This window comes from Thamnophis elegans, chromosome 6 (genome assembly GCF_009769535.1).
Source record: "Thamnophis elegans isolate rThaEle1 chromosome 6, rThaEle1.pri, whole genome shotgun sequence".
Taxonomy (NCBI): Eukaryota; Metazoa; Chordata; class Lepidosauria; order Squamata; family Colubridae; genus Thamnophis; species Thamnophis elegans.
The window spans coordinates 40,607,742-40,627,561 of record NC_045546.1 but is presented as its reverse complement, the minus strand read 5'-3'; the positions used below and the strand labels follow the sequence as shown (position 1 = coordinate 40,627,561).

Below are 19,820 nucleotides of genomic sequence, written 5' to 3'. Positions count from 1 at the left end.
GTAGCAGATATGGGCCGCACATACATTAATAACTGGTTTGCCAGAAATGTGAGCATGTGCGCATGCATGCTCACTACAAACATGTGCCTTCCTCGCTTTTGAACGGCTTCAAACACATAACTAAGTGTCTCAGGCAGCCACGGTAAGTAGAGCAGGCGAGGTGCGGCAATCAGCTGGGCTGCGCAGGCAGGGAACGAAGCCAGAAAGTGAGATAAATGGGACAAGCTAGCACCGGGGTGGGTGGTGATTGGAACTACCAGTTCAGGCGACCAGGCAGCAGCCCACCACTGAAAAGTAGGAGAGGAAAGACAACTTTAAGAGATGTGGACTTCAAGTGTCAGAATTCTCAGGGACTCAGAACTCCCAGGAGTCCACATCTCTTAAAGTTGCCAAGGTTGATAAATACTGCCCCAACAGATTATCACTGTTTTTACTTTTGATGTATTCTCTGGTAACTTCTGAAAAATCTCTCTTGAAAGTGTCAATCTGACAATAACCAAATGTTGGTAAAGCAAGGAAAAATGAGATACTAAGAGAATAGTTGTGAACTATAGATACTATAGATAATTGCAATGCTATGTGACATACATATCCAACAGAAGAAACTTCACAGAATTTAGTGGAGTTTATTCCCAGACAACTAACCCTCTCCAATAGTCCTTTAAAAATGGTATTTTGCTATTAAAATTTACTTTCATTCATCTGAAGTTCTATCTTTACTCTATTTAATGGGTGTCAAATAGCAGCTGAAATAATCTCTCTCCCCAGAATTCCTTAACTTGGGACTCCTGAAGGGTTTTTTTTAATCTCACCCAATTTATTGACACAATTCCTCCCCGATCCTCCCAGGATTACTATGTTTCTGAAAATAACATGCCTGGAACAGCTGGGTAGACCAAGAATGTCTTGAATGTATGTAGCATGATTCCCAAGATCAGGCTAAAGCTGCTCGCTCATCCCCACCATCCTTTTTTCTCCTGGATTTCTCTTCCCATATCAAGCAGCTGTTTGGAAAATCAAAATATAAATAAATTAAACTATAAATCAATCAATCAATTTTAAATAATAATTTCATGTTTCAGTCTTAAAATAATATTTGCTTAAGATTTGTCCTGAAGATAACTGAATGTTTTCAGGTCAGCAGCATATTAAATAAGATTTGGAGATGCTGAAAATGCTTACACAATCATAATCTACAACCATAGTAACATTACTAGATTGGCTTCTAAAAAATGCTATCTATTAATCATGGTTTACTAAATTGAACTATGGTTTACTAAACTAATACCATTTGTTTATAAAACATATTCAATTACGTACCTAAGTGTCTATGAAGATTTTCAGTCAACCAGGTCATGGTTGTCCCAAAGGTGCTTTTCCAAGAGGTAGCTGGACTGTCTGGTTTTTCTCTGAAGATGTGTTGCTTCTCATCCAAGAAGTTTCTTCAGCTCTGACTGGATTGTGAGGAATGTAAGAATTTATACTCCTTGCAGACAATTGTTCATTTGCATTCTTTAGAATTTAGAGAGTTGTTGCCTTTGAACTATGGTGCTGGAGAAGACTCCTGCGAGTCCCTTGGACTGCAAGGCGATCAAACCGGTCAGTCCTACAGATCAATCCTGACTGCTCTTTAGATCCTGAAGATGAAACTCACCTAATGAGTTTGCCCACCTAATGAGAAGGAAGGACTCACTGGAGAAGAACCTAATGCTGGGGAAAGATTGCGGGCAAAAGAATAAGGGGGGAAAACAGAGAATGAGGTGACTGGATGGAATCACCAAAGCAGTCGGCATGAGCTTAAATGGACTCTGGGGGATGGTAGAGGACAGGAAGGCCTGGAGGAATGTTGTCCATGGGGTCACGATGGGTTGGACACAACTTCACAACTAACAACAAGAGGTTTGGAGGTTTATTTGTGTCCCCAGGAACACCTGAGTAGTGCAAATGGTGTGGAGCAGTGGTGGGTTCCGGATCCTGTCGCAACCTGTATGCTGTGACGGGGCCGAGTGTCCACCACGGGCACATGTGCACACATCGCCCTGCGATGCTCCAGCTGCTCAGCAGAGATCACGCAGGTGCCGTATGCTGCGTGCGTGTGCACAAATGACCCAGTTGGTAAGGAACGCGTGCGTGCATGTGGCCCCACCAAAACACCATTCCGGTATGGTGGCCACTGCTCCCAGCTGTCACTAGTACGCCCGTACTGGGGCGTGCTGGCCCAGTGGCCCAGTACTGGTGTGGAGCCTTCTTGGAACTACTGAAAAACTGTGCTGTAGATTGGAGTTAGATGATGTCATCAGTATCATCACAAAAGAAGGGTCAAATAGGACATCTATGTTAAAATTGAACATCCCTCTCTCAACAGAAGGGGAGGGATACTATATCATCTATCTCCAGTAGATACTAGTAGTAGATATTTTTCTTGTTCATCACTTTCACAAAAATTTTATTCAATCCTGAGTTTCATGTGAAGTGGTGGCAAAAATATCTTTGCTAAGTCAACAGGTATTTATGTACTACATTTTTCTGTCTTGGAAATAAATTCTTTCAGAGTGGCCATTTCTTTTTAATATAATGCTTTCTTGTACAGCTGTCCCATTCACATATTTAACAACAATACTTAGGATATCCAAGTTGCATTTCAAGCAGCAAAACATTATGTTTTGATCTCCACAGATATTTCAGTTGTACTTGGTATACTGGGTATGCCTTAACAACAGTTCCATATTTTTGTATGCTTTCTTGTATGCAATTTAGCCAAATGATACTGAAGGATATACATTGCAAAAACAATGATTTCTATAAATAGTACGTTAAATTACAGGTTATTTTTTGCTTAGCAGCCAAAAATCTATAATATACACCCCAAAATGTTCAGGAAGCAAAATAAATTAATCACAATAGCTGGGTGCATTCATTCTGAGACCTAAATTAGCGAAATACATTTTACCCCATGTGATGAGAATCTCTTCTCTCTCTTCTCTCTCTCGTCTCTCTCTCCTCTCTCTCCGCTCTCTCTCCGTCCTCTCTCTCTCTCTCTCTCACACACACACACACACACACACACACACACACACACACACACACGGGGAAGGAGGCTTTTTCATCTTATATGTACATTTAATGCTTAGCAAGTAACAACTCCACCAAATCTCTGTCTTCCTGGACTCACACGATCCTGCTTGAAGAGCAAATAGAAATTGTGATTAATAAAATCTTTAGACAGTTTCATCTTGTATGTATCCAATCAGGATGGAAAGATGTTAATAGTCAAATCTTTTCTGCCAGACACTTATCTATTTTTCTCAGTTCGATGGCTAATATAAATGAAGTGAGGTTTTGTTTTTGTTTGCATTATTGCAAAAGAGATTAGTGATTTTTGGGATATTCATGAGGAAAACCTATTTTATAGTTCCTCCTAAGATTTTGAAAAGAACTTAAAAATACCGTAGTGGTGTTTTGCATTACAAGATTATTACTGTAAAACTGGTAAGATTTTTTTTCTTGTTTGTTGACAGGGAGAAAAACTATATTTTGCAAGCAGTTTCTCGTCTTTACGTATCCCAGGTTTTAAAGCACTCATTATAACCTTATAAATTTCTTAAACTCACGTTGTTCCTGAATAATTAGCTTAGACAATAGGAGATAGTATTCTATATACTGTTGCATAAAAAAGGGAGGGCCTTTTTTTTCTTTCTTCAGCTGACAGGAATTTTCTGACTTTGTATTTCACTTCTAATCCTTCTATTGCCCTCTAGTGGTCAATGAAATTTAATGCAAACTTTTAATCAAAACTTACAATTTGAAATCATATTAAATGCTAATGGCCAATAATAATGTGATAAATGGAATAAAACACAAAAGGGATTTCTCATCAACATCCATGCCACTAATTTCTCTTAATTTTTTCATAAGAAAAAAGAGAGAATAGATACAGAGGTGGCATGAATAACATATACAAGTCCCTGAGTGATCTTTCTACCAGAATACAACTGTGATATATATATGACAGAAGCACCCAGCTTGATAGGATATTCATTCTCTAAATAAAAATTCAGGAGAGGATTTCCCCTCTTCACACTGCTGCATATCCTTTTGGGAATGCTATACCTAAAAAAAACTACAATAGTCTAACAATTTATTTCCCACAATATTGTTACAGTTGGTGTAAGAAACTTCTGTGTCCAGTATATTTACTAACCCTCTCCTTCCCTAAGGTATATGGAAAAGCTTGGGTAGAGAACTAGGAAACATAAGCCATAGCTAAATCTTTAGATCCTAATTTTACCTTCCAGGATGTTTACCCAACCACATTCACAACAGTGAAGCACTGTTACACATATAATTAATCCCATAGGCTAATTATCTATATAGTAATCCCATGCTAGAAGGCTATTTTTGTTGTTTTAAAAGGACTTTTAAAAGGTTATAATTTACAAAATGAGTAGAATTAGCAATCGAGGATATTCTCATTAAGGTATGCATTTCTTTGCCCTAATTTTCTCATTTCAAGGTCATAGTATGGGAGTCGGGGGCTGTAGTCACATATCTGGAAAGTGCTGAGAACAGCTGCAACAGTTAAAGGCTTGCTCATTTGCCACATTTTCTATAGATATAAATCATGGCTTCTTTTAACTTTAATTTAATTTAAAGGAAACTATGTTGACATCATAAGATAAGACAAGAGCAAACAAACTTTCATATAGACATTGATTTTTCCATATTACTCAGAAGAACTTCACAGGTTTATCAATACTTATGGACTCTCAAATATTCTGGGATGCTCTATCTCAGTTTTTGCCACCCTCCAGATAGGGTGGGATGCATCTCCCTGAATTCCTAGTGACAGTTTCAATCCAAGCCATCTGGAGGAGTCCTCTAGGTATTCTTGCCTGGGAAAAATATTTAGAATAGAATAGAATAGAATAGAATAGAATTCTTTATTGGCCAGTGTGACTGGACACACAAGGAATTTGTCTTTGATGCATATGCTCTTAGTGTATATAAAAAGACAAGGTTCATTCATCAAGAATCATAAGGTCCAAACACATAATGATAGTCATAGCAAATGACAAATAAGCAATCAGAAATTAATACAATATAAATTTTAAAGATACAAACAACAAAGTTACAGTCCTGCAGTCGTAAGTGGGAGGAGATGGGTGACAAGAACAATGAGAAGACTATAGTAATAGTAATGCAGCCTTAGTGAATGTTTTGACAGTGGTGAGGGAATTATTTCTTTAGCAAAGTGATGGCGTTGGGGGAAAAAAGTGTTCTTGTGTCTAGTTGTCTTGGTGTGCAGCGCTCTATAGCATTGTTTTGAGGGTAGGGATTGAAACAATTTATGTCCAGGATGTATGTAAATATTTTCATGGCCCTCTTTGCGACTCATGCAGTGTACAGGTCCTCAATGGAAGGCAGGCAGGTAGTAATTGTTTTTTTTTTTCTGCAGTTCTAATTATCCTCTGAAGTCTGTCCTGTCTTGTTGGCTGCACAACCAAACCAGACAGTTATAGAGGTGCAGATGACAGACTCAATAATTCCTCTGTAGAACTATGACTGCACCATTAGCCAAAAAGGTCTCAGCATTTTGATGGCAGAAACTAGATAGTTGGATAGTTGGATTTTTTTTTTTTTGACAATTTTTAAAAGTTTTTCAGTCAAGCTGAACTGTTATTGATGACATAAATATGTGTGTATAGAATGCTAGGAATGTTGCCTTTTTCTGGATTTTTTTTTGTTACTTCCAAGTGTAGGCTATAGTCCCAATTTTTACAAATGATGTTCCATCCAAATACTAACCAAATCCAACCCTGACTGGCTTTTTCAAAATCAGCCATGTCGGCTAGCAGCTGTGAACTTCATATGACAATTCACATGCATAAATTGCTTGATTTTTTCTGTCTTAATTAGTGTGTGACTTAACTAAATTGTGAACTAGGGCCTATTTAAAAATCCAAGGCTTCATGCCTGCAGAGCATCTCTCCCTGCCTCCCCATTTTATTGCAGTAGCTCACATTAATGGACTTTTGATAATTGATTTTTCTCCATTGGAAAGACCGTAGTCTATTAATTGAAAGCACGAGGGAAACCTGACAGGCTCATTAAATCCGGCATTATTTTTAACTGATTCAGTGACATGAAATAAAAACTTCTTAGAAAATACTGATAAATAATGAATATTTAGGCGATGCACACTGCAAGTGCTGAAGCAATTATCCAACTGCGATCATTTAATAAATCCAAGTGTGAACAGATTCCATGGGGAATAATGGATTTCTCACTAGGAGAATTACAGCAAAGCATTTTAAGTTTGTGATGATCTTTCAGAAGGAAAATCATTCCTGTCGATATGTTTCTTGCACTCTCTGAAGAGGTATAAAATAATAATATTTTCATTTCTGTGTTTTATTAAATAAAAATAAAACAATACTGTAAAGGTTCCCCTCGCACATTGTGCTAGTTGTTCCCGACTCTAGGGCAGTGCTTATCTCAGTTTGAAAGCTGAAGACCTAGTTCTGTCCAAAGACTTTTCCGTCGTCACGTGGCCAACATGACTAACACTGAAGGGTGCACGGAACACTGTTACCTTCCCACAAAAGGTGGCTCCTATTTTTCTACTTGCATTTTTACTTGCTTTCGAACTGCTAGGTTGGCAGAAGCTGGGAAAAGTAATGGAGCTCACTCAGTTACACAGCGCTAGGGATTCAAACCACCAACTTTCCTGATCGACAAGCTCAGCGTCTTAGAACACTGAGCCCCTTTAAAAAAAACTTTACTTTCAAATAATACTGTACTAATCACAAAATCACTACTAGTTTCAGGTATAGAATATTTTAAAAACTGGCACTTTTTGCATCTATCAGTGATTAATACTACGAAATTAATACACAACCGACTTGAGGTTTTTGTTTTTTTTTGTTTTTGTTTTTTTTTCTGTATTGCAAATATACCGTGCCATAACTAAGTTAAATCAAAGCCAAACTCTTTCAGGTCCCACCGCCACTCTTTTTTCCCACCGCGTACCAGCCACCGCCACCAGATAAAAGAACCCGCAGCTCCCGCCCTGAGATTAAGTGCCCCGATGACCTCCTGGGAGTCGTAGTTTTTTAGCGGCAACTTGCCGAGGAGTAAGGAACAGAAAAGGAAACCTCATTTCCCATGATCCGCCGCCATCCTCAATGTGTTGGGAAGTTCTTTTCGGGAAGTCTTCTCAACCGCGCTATTTGTCAACCGGAGGATACAAGTGAGGGCGTGTGTTTCTGTTCCATGATAATAAGCGCTGCGTTCCCAAGCAAAGGCAGGGAAGGGACGCGGGCGGTTTGTCTTCAGTCGAGCCTCTACTTCCTCTGACTTTGAGACTTTTACGTAGCATGGATCTGTGGGCTCGGGTAGGCATGGTGGGCGCTCTGTCTTATTACGCGCACCGCAAGAAGGAGCGTCCTGGCCCAAGCTGCAAAGAGCGACGGAGAGAGCGGCAGCGGCCGGCCAGAGCTGAAATTGGTGCAAGTTCTCTTTCGGCACGGCGCTCGCACGCCCCTCCGGACAATCCCGGCATCGAGCAGGTGAGCCGCCTTCCTTTCCTCCCGCACCCGGGCTGGATTATCAGCGGGCTGATACGGTCGGTAGAGAAAGCTCTGGTAGTATCGAGGGTGGGAGCGATAATAAAACCTCCAATGCTTTTATAGGTGTGCATCACATATCGACCTAACCCAAAATTTCCGAAGAAGTGCGATTTGGAACACAATTACCAGTCTCCTTTACAGGATAGTTACTAAGTTTAGATAATTTAGTAAGTACCATGTAAGGAGCTGGGTAATTTAGATTACTTAATAACCACTGGGTGTTGGTTAGAGATCAGTGTAATTGTTCAGTCATTAAGTCTTGTCTGACTCTTATGGACCATAGCACGTTGTCCCCCTGAGATTCATGTTCCTTGTGTCAATAGGCGATCATATTTTACAAACATTGGTTGTGAAAGAGGATGCCTGGTTTGGGTGACTTCCTCTTGGAAACAGAGGACTGCTTTCAAGAACTTTGCTCTTTTTCAGTTGAGCTGTAATAGAAGTTGTTTTCCCTGGAAGTGGCCCAGCTATAATCATGACTGCAGCACAATTAAGATTAAAGATGGAAGGCTGTTTACCTCCTGGCAAAGTTCATTTTTACATGTTTGTACAGCTTAAGTTATGATAAGAATGCAGTATTACTGTACAAGATCAAGTTTTCAGAAAGTTTGCATTTCACAGATCAAATTAGGAAAAAAACAACACATTTTCTAAAGGAAACTTTGCAGCTTAATAACATATTTTCAAGAGAATTCCAATTCCTATGGAATTGGAAATAATTTTTCCAAACTTGCCTGAGATGGAGTAATGATTTTTGCTCCCTGTTGAATCTAATAGAAAAAGGAGGAAATGGCATCCTGATCCACTATGACAATTATGTTGTTGTTAAATGTTACAGTATTCATAGGTTCAAAGACGAGCATTGTGCACTGAATCTATTTCATAGGGCATGAAGCATTGATGTGCACGAGCAAGTGAAATTTCCTGGAAAAAGGGCTTGCTTACAATGAATGGTAATGATTGGGATATTTGAATTTTGATTTTGACTGCAGCTTAATGATCTGAAGGAGCTTTCAATATGTGAGGACAGCCAAATTGGAAATATCTGAAGGGTAATAGATAGACTAGATATTTAATGAGGACCCAGATTGTGGGGGGCGATATGCTGACTCTGTAAACCGCTTAGAGAGTGCTGAAAGCCCTATGAAGCGGTATATAAGTCTAACTGCTATTGCTAATAACATTCTTTATTTTATTATATATTCAGTCTTAAGCGCCATGAATACATTTTTTACATCTACATCTAAGCAAAATGTAACCATCTAGTTAGTTCTAATTCCTATTATCCCATTGTTGATGATTAAACTGAAGTTAAGGAGTAGCTTGAGTAATAACTGAAAAAGTATATAAGTGGTTTAGAACTTATGATTTTTTTAAAAATCAAACCTTTATCATGTTTTTTAAACAGGTAGACTGGGATCCTACTCTTCTGGAGATCCCTGCTCAAACAAAGTTTCCCTACATAGTAACTAATCTCACTGGTGGACCAAGACCATTTTCTCCTTATGAAGAAAATTACAAAAAAACAGTGCTGAAGGTATTTTGTTTCCAAAGCTTTGCATTTTCCTGCCTTCTAGTGAGCAGCTTTAAGTGAAAAAAAAATTCTCTTTCTAGGGAGGTGTAATTGCGGGACAGTTGACCAAGTTGGCATGCGCAAATGTTCACCCTGGGGGAACGGCTGAGAAAACGTTATATTGAGGAGTCCAATTTCCTGTCATCATCCTACAAATCTTCTGAGGTCTTGTAAGTAGTATATTTTATGTAGTATGTCCTAATATTGAAGAAAAATGCAAAACTTGTCCCCCCACACATACACAAAATAGTCCTGTGAAGTGGGCTAGTCTAAGACAAATTGACTAATTCAGTCACCCAGTGAGCTTCCATTGTTGAGGATGGAATAGAACTTGTATCTCTGTCCCTCATAATTCAGCATCTTAACCTTTACACAACATTTAATTTCAAGAGTCTTGTAATTGTCATCCATAATGTTTGTAGGAGCATGTTGAAAGCAATGGCCATTTCCGCTTCATTTCATTGGCTGCCTTATATCTTGCAGAGTCCGTTCCACTAATATTGATCGGAATCTGGAATCCACACGATGTTTGTTAGCTGGGCTATATCGAGAACAAAAAGAAGGTTAGCGGTGGAAGCTTTTCACATACTATGTTTTCTGTTCTGCTTCATATCATATCTGCCATCATGGATTCCTACTTATTTTGTCACTTTGTCTAGGTGGATAACCCCATAAATAACTAGCTAAATTCTATCATAAAATGAGGTGTAAAAATGCCCAAATCCATTATCTAAAACCTCACTAAAAAGGCAGCCCAATAAATTCCAAATTCTGTGTGGAACAGATGAAAGTTCTGGGATCCAAAATGTCAGAGGATTTATAGGTTACCAAGAAGTAAGCGTTCTTTTGCCTTAAAGCTTGTAAGATGTCAGTCATGAGAGATGTTAGGGAGAGATGATAGTCTTTGAGCTTAGATTTGATTTGTTATCCCCAGTATTTGTTAACCTTGTTAAAGGTTTTGATTTAAGACATTTAGGCATATGTGATATAAATTAATTTACAAAAAAGCTCACAGTATGAGCTGTTAAATGCAAGAGTTGAATCTATCTCTGGTAAATTTATGTCAATCTTTCTTCCTCTTCTTCTTTCTATTCTTCTATAGCTATCTATTCATCTATCCTATGCTATCCTATCTTTATATGCTATGCTATGCTATTCTATGCTATCCTATCTTATTCTATCCTATCCTTCCTTCCTATCCTATATAAAAGGCTGTATGTATGTATGTTCCAGCAAAACTCGAGCACCCCGAGCAATTTCAAACAAATTTGGTGTGTGTATCTGTGTATTCCAGCATAACTCTGGAACACCTGGCTTGTTAAGGAGAGTGAATGCAGGGTACTAGACTGTACTAGAGTGGCAAGTGCTTTTGATGTCATGGGAGGGAGAAGGGAGAACCTGGACTGTTAAGCAGAGTGAGTGCAGCAGCCTAGAGCGGCAACTGTTTGTGATGTCAGTTCCTTAGCAGCTTTCTCTGGAAAGCCAGCAGTGATGTTAGCCTAGTGATGTTCACTATTAGTGAACTAATAGGGAAGTGCCTGATGGATTTGGGGCAATGTGCCAGGGTTGTAGACAGAGTGGGAAAGAGGAGCGCATGGGAGGGGGAAGCAAGAGGGCAGGGATGATGGGCCTGGAAATAGGGAGAAAAAAGGTCCCTCTCAATGGCTCCCTGACAGACAAATGCTTTTGGGCAAAGTGCCAGGATTGTAGACAGGGCGGGAAAGAGGAGCGCATGGGAGGGGGGAGAGAGAAGGCAGGGATGATGGGCATGGGAGGAGGAGACAGGCCGCTCTCAATGGCTTCCTGTCAGACAAATGCTTCGACATCTATAAATACCCAGGCAACACCGGGTTATCAGCTAGTGTGCTAATAAATACTGGATTTAAATTGGCATTTTGTACAATGGGTCCTTTTAGTTTGCAGCCATGATGTATCATTAACTTAGAAAGTAATGTATTTAGGAATAGAGGCATGTAGATTTTGAAGAGTAGGAAAAGTTCTTTACTGAGGTTGGTTAGTAATAAAATAGAAAGGATACTACAAATATTTAAAAACAAAAATGCAGTTCAGGTGGATTTATATTCCAGAATGCAAGAAATCCTAGTATGAATCCTTTACATCAGGGGTGTCAAACTCGATTTCATTGAGGGCTGCGTCAGGGTTGTGCTTGACCTCAGGGGAATGGCCCGGGCTAGGGTGGGCGTGGCCAGCTCAATGTCACTTGTGTGGCTCCTGAGCTCCATTTCAGCCGTGACAGCCACCTGCAACACTCTGCCAGTGAAAATGGATCCGGCCCCCAGTCCTTGAGTTTGACACCCCTGCTTTACCTCTTTGATATTACAATTTGTGAAAGAGCAATTTTTCTTGATTACCCAGGAGCTGTTACCATTGTCACAGATAAGGCAGAATCCGAAATCCTTTATCCCAATCCAGGGAATTGCCAACAACTTAAACTTATGCATAGGTGAGTTGCCAGTATATTTTTGGTTGATGTCATTGTATGTATAAAAAACACTGATGTGCCAAAAAGCAGCTTATAATAGCCTTGTATAAAACAGCCATGGTTTCTAATTTGGATTTCTGAACAGAATAATTTTAATGTATGTAGTGGGCTCCAGGTTGATGCCAACTGATATAAGATAGCATCATTATCAAAAGCAGCATGCATTTTCCTAGATTCATTGGTTATGCTTTTGGGAATAGTAGTTAAATTGGCTTGTTGTGTGTAGTTGGTCTTCAAAGAATGTGGCCATGCTCCAAGTGTATGCAGGGAGCAAGTTGTACCTTGCCTTTTTTCACCATCCTTATAGGGTAAGTGTAGGAAGCTATGAAAGCCTTCAGCAAACGGCTGTAATAATTATTATGAGAGTCTCAAATTTCTGTAATAAGAACAACTGCAAAAAGCTCATGCAAAATAGAAAAAGGCTCATTAGCTGCTCAGATCACAGTTGTATTTCATGATCTACTACTAAACCTCCCAGGAAGCTATTATAAACAGTCTTACGCATAATCCATATGCAGTTTAGGAAATGAATAAAATTCTTTTATAAGGCTCCCTGGAGTTGAAATGAAAAAAAAAAAGGTAAGATATGGTATCTTACAACAGCTACTCAATCATAAGCTGTGCTGATATTCAAAGAAAAATATTTAGTTTGTGGGTCCTTCAATAGTAGCTACTAGGTCCCATGTGTCACAACATCTATTTTTTCCATATACATGGAATCCAAATTAAATGGGAACTAGTATGCAACCCTATTTTCAGGTATGCCTCTGGCCCCTGTACTTAATCCAGGGAATCTCTTGGGAAGAAATAATAATAATATAGAAGGCTGCTGCTCAATGTTAAATTTTAAAGTATTGTTGGAAGAAATGTCTTCCTGGGTTCAGTTCCAAGTGGGGAAAAAGACAGTGGAAACATGGAGGCTGCTTGGAAAGGTGGTTTAATGGTGGACAGGATCACATGTCTTGAGCTCCTGAACAGAAAAGGGGGATCACATGCTTCAAGATGTCGGGTGAAAAAGAAAGAGAGACAGAGATGATGAAAGTCCCTGGTTTTATGCCCTCTCTGGGATTTGGACCTGAGCTTGTATTCTGATTGGTTGTCAGACTCCCATGGGGCCAAGCAGGAGCACCTCTGTAGGCTGTGTTTAGTCCAGGTTTGGTTGAACATTGCTTCTTCCCAGGTGCCCTGTGGTGAGATGAATAAAGGGCTAATACTATCATGCCTTAATGTCATCACCCTGGGGCTGAAGGCAGGAGATCTTTGTTATGCAGAATAGATTGGCTCAGGCCTTTTAATGGCCCATTGACAAAGGTGGGGGGCTATTAAGAGTGAGTCTGTTTCCTGCCTAAAAACATGTTCCTCCATTTCTTATCCAGGGAAATATAATATTCTGCCTTTTCAATATTTCCCAGGATATTTCATTTTTCTAGGAGAGGGTTGGGTTTTAACTTCCTACAGCATCCCCATGTCATACAAAAGCAAAAGTCAGATGGGATGGTAATGAACATCCTGCATAGCTGTAAAAAGTCTCACCCATACAGTATATCGTGTAATAAATCAGTTGTATTCTTATGGACGTCCATGGCCATTTTGTTATGAGGGCCATAATCTACATTGAAAATCTATGCTTAAGAAAAGTGACAATTACTGATCCTGTTGTACTAAAAAGGAAAAAATTATAATGTAAGTTTCAGTCCTGCCATTCTTGATGATGCCCATATAGTGATTGTAGCCTATATACAAGTAGCAGCTACCCCCAAGTCTCCTGACAGCCTGCATCTCCTCCTCCACCTGATGGCTGCCACTTAATATTTGGGACTTGCCACTTCCCTACTGATTTTGGTTGTTGCAAGCGAACATGAAATTGCAAAGAGGTGCTCAATGACCCACAATCTTCACTTTACCATGGCAATGAGGACTGCAGGGATTGCCATCACTAAGTGAGGATGTCATGCAATGTCACACTTTACAATTTACATCACTTTGCAATGGAAATTCCACACCCAATTGCCTTTGTAATTCAAGGGCTACCTGTAGTTGTATGGATAGATCTTAAAGATACTGGTATTTTCTTAAAATGTTGCAAACATGAAATAATATAAGTAGAAATTTAGTTAACCGTCTGCTTAAATCAGCTCTTGCTATTTAAAATTGATTTTGAATTTATCTTCTATATAACTGTTTTGAAAATGATGCAGAAAGAGTGGTTCAGAACCTGACTGATATCTTAAAGCAATTGTGTTTTTTTACACAGAAAGCTGGAAAAAAAGACCTCAGTGAAGTATAAACCTAAATAGGTTTATACTTGCAGATTCTGCAACATGCTGATTGATACTTTCAGCCTCTGAAATTCACATTGCTATACCCTTTATTTTCGAGAGATGCAAGCATTAAAACATTAAACATACATCCAGTGTTGATTTTTCTGATCTACAAAGCAAAAATTAAGAAATACCTGAAGCAATTTGTTTTCCTTGACAGAGATGGATGGGCTAGTCTGAATTTGCACCAAGACCTCTTAGAAGATCTGAAAAACATTAAACAAAAGTTGGGCATTAGTAATGAGCAAAAAGTAGACTTCATTGTTCTCCTTGACAACATTTTTGCAGAACAGGTAAACTTCCTATTTTCTTCAACTATTAAAGGGATGTATGCAATTCTGTGGGAAAAGCCACACTCAAAAAATCATAATCAAATATGCAAGATACCTCATTGCAGAAGTAGGAAGACGGGTAAACAATCCAGCAAGTGAGGCAATTGTTCATCTTCCTTTAAACAACATAAAATGCATTCTTTTGCAAGTCTGAACTGAATCTGTTTATTCTCTAACCAGCTGTATCTTGCCTATATGCTTGATCGCATCTGTTGCTCTTCTCTCCTCATCCCATGTATTTCCATTATTTTGGGGTAAAACTTTATTATTATTATTATTATTATTATTATTATTATTATTATTATTAAATGTACCTCTTTGTAAATGCTGAATTTCTCCAGCTAATGTCATTTATCTCCTTCAATTCCCATAATCCCTGGTCTGAATTAAACATAGATGGCAAGACAACAGCAAGGGAACACTTGGACCAGCTTTTTACTAATATAATATAGGACCAAATAATGTGTATGCAGTTCCCATTTGTAATTAATATGAATTAGGTCTTTGTGTAAGATTAAGGTAACCCTTTTAAAATTCAAGCTCTATTTCTCTATATTTAAGGTTTGCTTTTTATGTTGATTTCTCGACAAAATCTTTGAATGATAGACTTGGAGGTCAGCTGAATCTGTATTAAAGTCTGTAGGAATGTAGGAAATGGCTCAGGCTTTTGTAATATTTTCATCAATTGGAAATAATATCAGAACACACATTGCACATTTTATTATGCAGTAAAGATAGGTTGTTTTTCAAGGAATCTTGGATGGTATGAATGGCATATATCATTGGAAAGTCAGAGTTCCTTGCGACATATCCCTGCTCTACGCAAATTTGTAGACTTTTCAAGTTTTGTTCTTGTCTAGCATTTTTCTAATTTTTGAATACTATGGTTTAATTTATATTTAGGTATGTCAGTATATCTGGATTCCTGACCATATAATTTTATTTTGGGCCAAGGAAATGTGCCATTTTGCTATCACCTAAAATTTATGTCAAAATTACTATTCGTTATCGATCTTCAGACTTCAAGTAAAAATGCAGGTGTATGTACATGCTAGTGATCTAACCTTAGATATGTCATTTTTAGACATGTATTTTACTTAATTTACACAATGTTATCTTTTCAGGCACATGACCTACCAAGTTACCCTGTTTTGAAGAATTCTATGCAACTAATTGAGCAGAGAGCTATTGACTCATTCTTTTATATTACAAAAAACAATTCAAGGTGAGGATGGGATGACTGTGCAGCAGCATCAGATTGATACTAATAACTTTAAATTAAGAAGTACTTTAGAAATACTTTAAGCTCTCTTACCTGTTAAACCACTTGTGTAGAACTGATAGAGGCTATAAATTCAAGACTTGTTTTGAAAGTATTTAACATTTTTCTTTCCCATAGGGAGGTTCTTCAGATGACTGTTGGTCCTCTCCTGAATGTCATAGAGGACAACATTATGAAGGCAATAGAGCCTCCCTCTTCTGATATTAAGACCAGGTATGTAAATTGTAGACATTAGTCTCTCTGTCTTCACTTGCAACAGAACACATAATTGAGAAGTATTCAAAGATGAATATTCCTCTGGGCACATCTTGCTAATCAAAATAAGTACATGTGGACCTTACATGCAATTGATAGAGACCAGACCAGACACAGTATAAAGCTGTGGATTTACTTGTTATCTGTCCCTAAATTCTGCACTGGGAAACACTAGTCTTAGTCCAAAACATCTGAATAGGCAAGACATTTGTCTATTTTAATTCTATTGAGTAATTCTGTAATCAAAGTCCCCTCCAGGAATTCAGAAAAATATAAAAAACCTGAATGATGAGACTGTGTTGGCTAATCACTAATGGGTTAGGAAAGTAAATAAGAAAGTTGGGGTTGCTTAGTAGGATGGTGAAGGGACAATCATTTTTTTGTTGTTAGTTGTGAAGTTGTGTCTGACCCATCATGACCCCATGGACTACATTCGTCCAGGCCTTCCGGTCCTCTACCATCATCTGGAGTCCATTGAAGCTCACGCCGACTGCTTCAGTGACTCCATCCAGCCACCTTATTCTGTCGTCCTCTTCTTTTGCCCTCAATCTTTCCTAGCTCTTCTCCAGTGAGTCCTTTCTTCTCATTAGGTGGCCAAAGTATTTGAGTTTCATCTTCAGGATCTGGCCTTCTAAAAAACAATCAGGATTGTATATGGTAGTGAAAGGAAAGTCCGATGCTGTTAAGAACTATACTACATAGGAACCTGGAATGGACAATTATTAGGCAATTGCTATTAAATTATTATTTTAGGTTGTGGTTCTCAACCTTCCCAATGCCAAGACCCTTTAATACAGTTCCAAATGTTGTGGTGACCCCCTACCATAAAATTGGTGTCTCAGTTCCTAAGACCATCAAAGTATGTGTTTTCCAATGGTCCTAGGCGACCCCTGTGAAAGGGTCATTCGACCCCCAAAGGGGTCCCGACCCACAGGTTGAGAACCACTGTTTTAGCTCCTGCATGTTCAATATTGTTTTTGACTGCCTGCATAGCTATCCTCTTAAAAACTCATTTTGGGACACTTGATTACAAGGATTATTTAAGGCTAGATCCTTCAGCCTATGTTTGGAAGAAGAAAAGGATTATTGGTTTCGTAACATAGCCACACAATTCCCATTCAGTCTTTTGTTGTTGTTGTTTGGAAATTTTATGCTAGAACAAACATGTGTAATAGAGGCCCTTCTGTATTACATAGATGTAAGGAAAATGGGTAAACATTGGAAAACACTGGTGACTAACTTTGAGTTAAAGGAAACTTTGTTAGATAAGGAATGCAAGCAAGATTTGTAAGAAATCATGGCAATTTTAATATTTTGGGTTTGTCTTTACATGCTTTAAATTGGGATGATTTTTTAAAAATCGCCTGAATTATTTTTTTAATATAGATTACATGATTGTCTTTCACAATAGCTACCATGAGATTCTTGAATATTTCCACTAGGTGGAAGAAGCATTCTTCATTTAATCCAGCCACTTCTGCTTGTGTGAAATCATGTTGTTTATAAAGCTTCTATGCTGTTCAAATGAAACTAAATTGCTTTGAGAATGAAATCTTTGCAAAAGGATGGTGTTTTAAAATATTACTTCACTGTTCATGAAAACTAATCCTAAATGGAATAAATATACATGCAATAATAAAATTATTATTAAAATGTTACTTATACATTGAATGTGTTAAGAAGATATTATGTTCATTTTGCATTTAGGAAGCTCATCCTCTATGCTGTTCATGATGTTACACTCTTCCCGTTGCTGGTGGCGATGGGGGTCTTCAATTCAAAGTGGCCTCCATATGCAGCAGATGTGACTCTGGAACTCTATCAGCATTCCAAGGATTGGTTTATACGACTGATCTATAATGGAGAGGTACAAATTCTGGTCCGATACTACTACATGGGCCCCCTTAGCAAGTGTTAGGTTGCACGTTTTATATGAATATTCAAGCAATATAACAGATCACATCAGGAGTGAAATCTACAGTATTTACCTTTGCTACCAGTTCACAAATGTGAGCGCGCACACCACCTCCACACATGCGCAGAACCTTCCGGGCATGTGCAGAGCATCAAAAATGGATGTGATGATATCCGGGTGGGTGGGCGGAGCTTGCTACTGAGCATGCCTGCAAAGGTAAATAGAACAGCGGGGGGGGGGGGGGGAATCCGCTTTGCCACATGATTTAGATGAGCTAGAAAGCAAGAAATCTTGCTTTCTAGCTAATATAAATCATGCATCACTGCTGATCATCGGAAATACCTGTTCATTTGAACTGATAGCATTTTTTTACTACAAGTTCGGGCGAACCCGTCCAAACCAGTAGCATTTCACCCCTGGATCATATCACTTTCTAAAAATGGCATACTGGATCTTTGCCCTCCTGGTTTATTCTAATCTCTGCCTTGTTAAAAATTGAGGCAATAAGCACTGTTTCTATACTTATTATTTCAAAGAAATAATCAATGTGCCTTCAATAACTGATGTGCCCTATAAATTAGGTCCATAACTGCTAGTATCAATGTGTCAATTTCCCCTAGATGCCATATGGGCTTTGTGTCTCATTAGATTTTTTTTCATTGCTCAGGGCAACTGTCTTTTTCTCCCATAGCAATTAACACATCCGTGAAATGCATCAAAAATTTGAAATGAGCCCATTTACCAAAAAGTTGGGGAATTGTGCTCAAAAATAGATCCAATGGCAATTCAAGGTACCGATTGTCATCTTTAAAAGGTATATGCCATGGGACCAGGTTACCCTTGGAACTGCTTTTCCTTAAGCGCTTCCGCCTGTTTTACTAGTTTGGTAGATGCTTGCTTCAGGTTGCCTCCTTTAAATGTCATATAGTGGGACCTAGGAAACAAGTGTCTTCCACAGCTGAGCTTTCCTTGTGGTACAGCCTTCCTCCTGACTTACAAAAGCCCCTTTCCTCCTCACCTTCTGGTTAAAACTTAGATTTTACTTCAGGTAGCTGAGTCAGGAGGGGACGAGAGCCCGATATTTGTGATTCTGCATTGAGATTGTTATAGAGCAGAGATGTCAAACTTTTGTCATCACATGATGTATTCCAACTTTTCCCCCCTTTGCTAACCGGGGATGGGTGTGGCCAGCATGTGACGCATCTGGCCCCTGAGCCACGAGTTTGACACCCATTATAGGGCTTGGTGGTTTGAGTTGGTTTTTTAATTAGTCTTTTGTTATTTGTTAGCTGTCCAGATTTATTTTATATAAGGATGGCTATTCGAATCTCTTTTTAAAAAATAACTTTATTAATTCTTTTACTATAGGAGCTGATTCCCAGAGGATGTAAAGATGGCTTGTGTCCACTAGAAGATTTTTTAAATGCTCTTTCAGTATATAGCACAGAGCCACAGGTGTATAAAATGATTTGTTCCCAAACAGAAGAGACAGTTTTACAACACAATTGATCAGGAAAGGACATCTCTTTCTAAATATTGTAAAAATAATGTATTAATCACTGTTAAAATTTAGTAGCTGAAACAGCAAGAATAAGCTTGTTATAATGGTGAAAATGAATCATGGTTTTACCTTTTGGAAATGAGCATTAGTAGTAGAATGTAAATTATTTTAGACAAGGTATACATTACTACCTGCAGATAATATTAATGTCAAAGCAATTAGCATATCGTTCTACAGGTGAAACTCAAAAAATTAGAATATCGTGCAAAAGTTCATTTATTTCAGTAATGCCACTTAAAAGGTGAAACTAATATATGAGATAGACTCATTACATGCAAAGCAAGATAGTTCAAGCCGTGGTGTGTCATAATTGTGATGATTATGGCTTACAGCTCATGAAAACCCCAAATTCACAATCTCAGAAAATTAGAATATTACATGCAATCAATAAAACAAGGATTGTACATAGAACAATATCGGACCTCTGAAACATATGTATGAGTATGTACT

The 19,820-nt window shown here is 38.4% G+C and overlaps 1 protein-coding gene across 1 annotated transcript; it reads left to right on the top strand.

The window, feature by feature from the left end:
• Nucleotides 1–7,147: 7,147 nt before the first annotated feature.
• On the top strand, nt 7,148–19,378 carry ACP6 (acid phosphatase 6, lysophosphatidic). The gene is given in 11 exon segments (XM_032220472.1): nt 7,148–7,568; nt 9,037–9,165; nt 9,243–9,277; nt 9,279–9,371; nt 9,685–9,764; nt 11,578–11,665; nt 14,186–14,318; nt 15,482–15,582; nt 15,757–15,852; nt 17,602–17,761; nt 19,178–19,378. Coding segments are annotated over 11 exon segments (1,248 nt in total). The 5' UTR covers nt 7,148–7,376; the 3' UTR covers nt 19,319–19,378.
• Nucleotides 19,379–19,820: the final 442 nt, after the last annotated feature.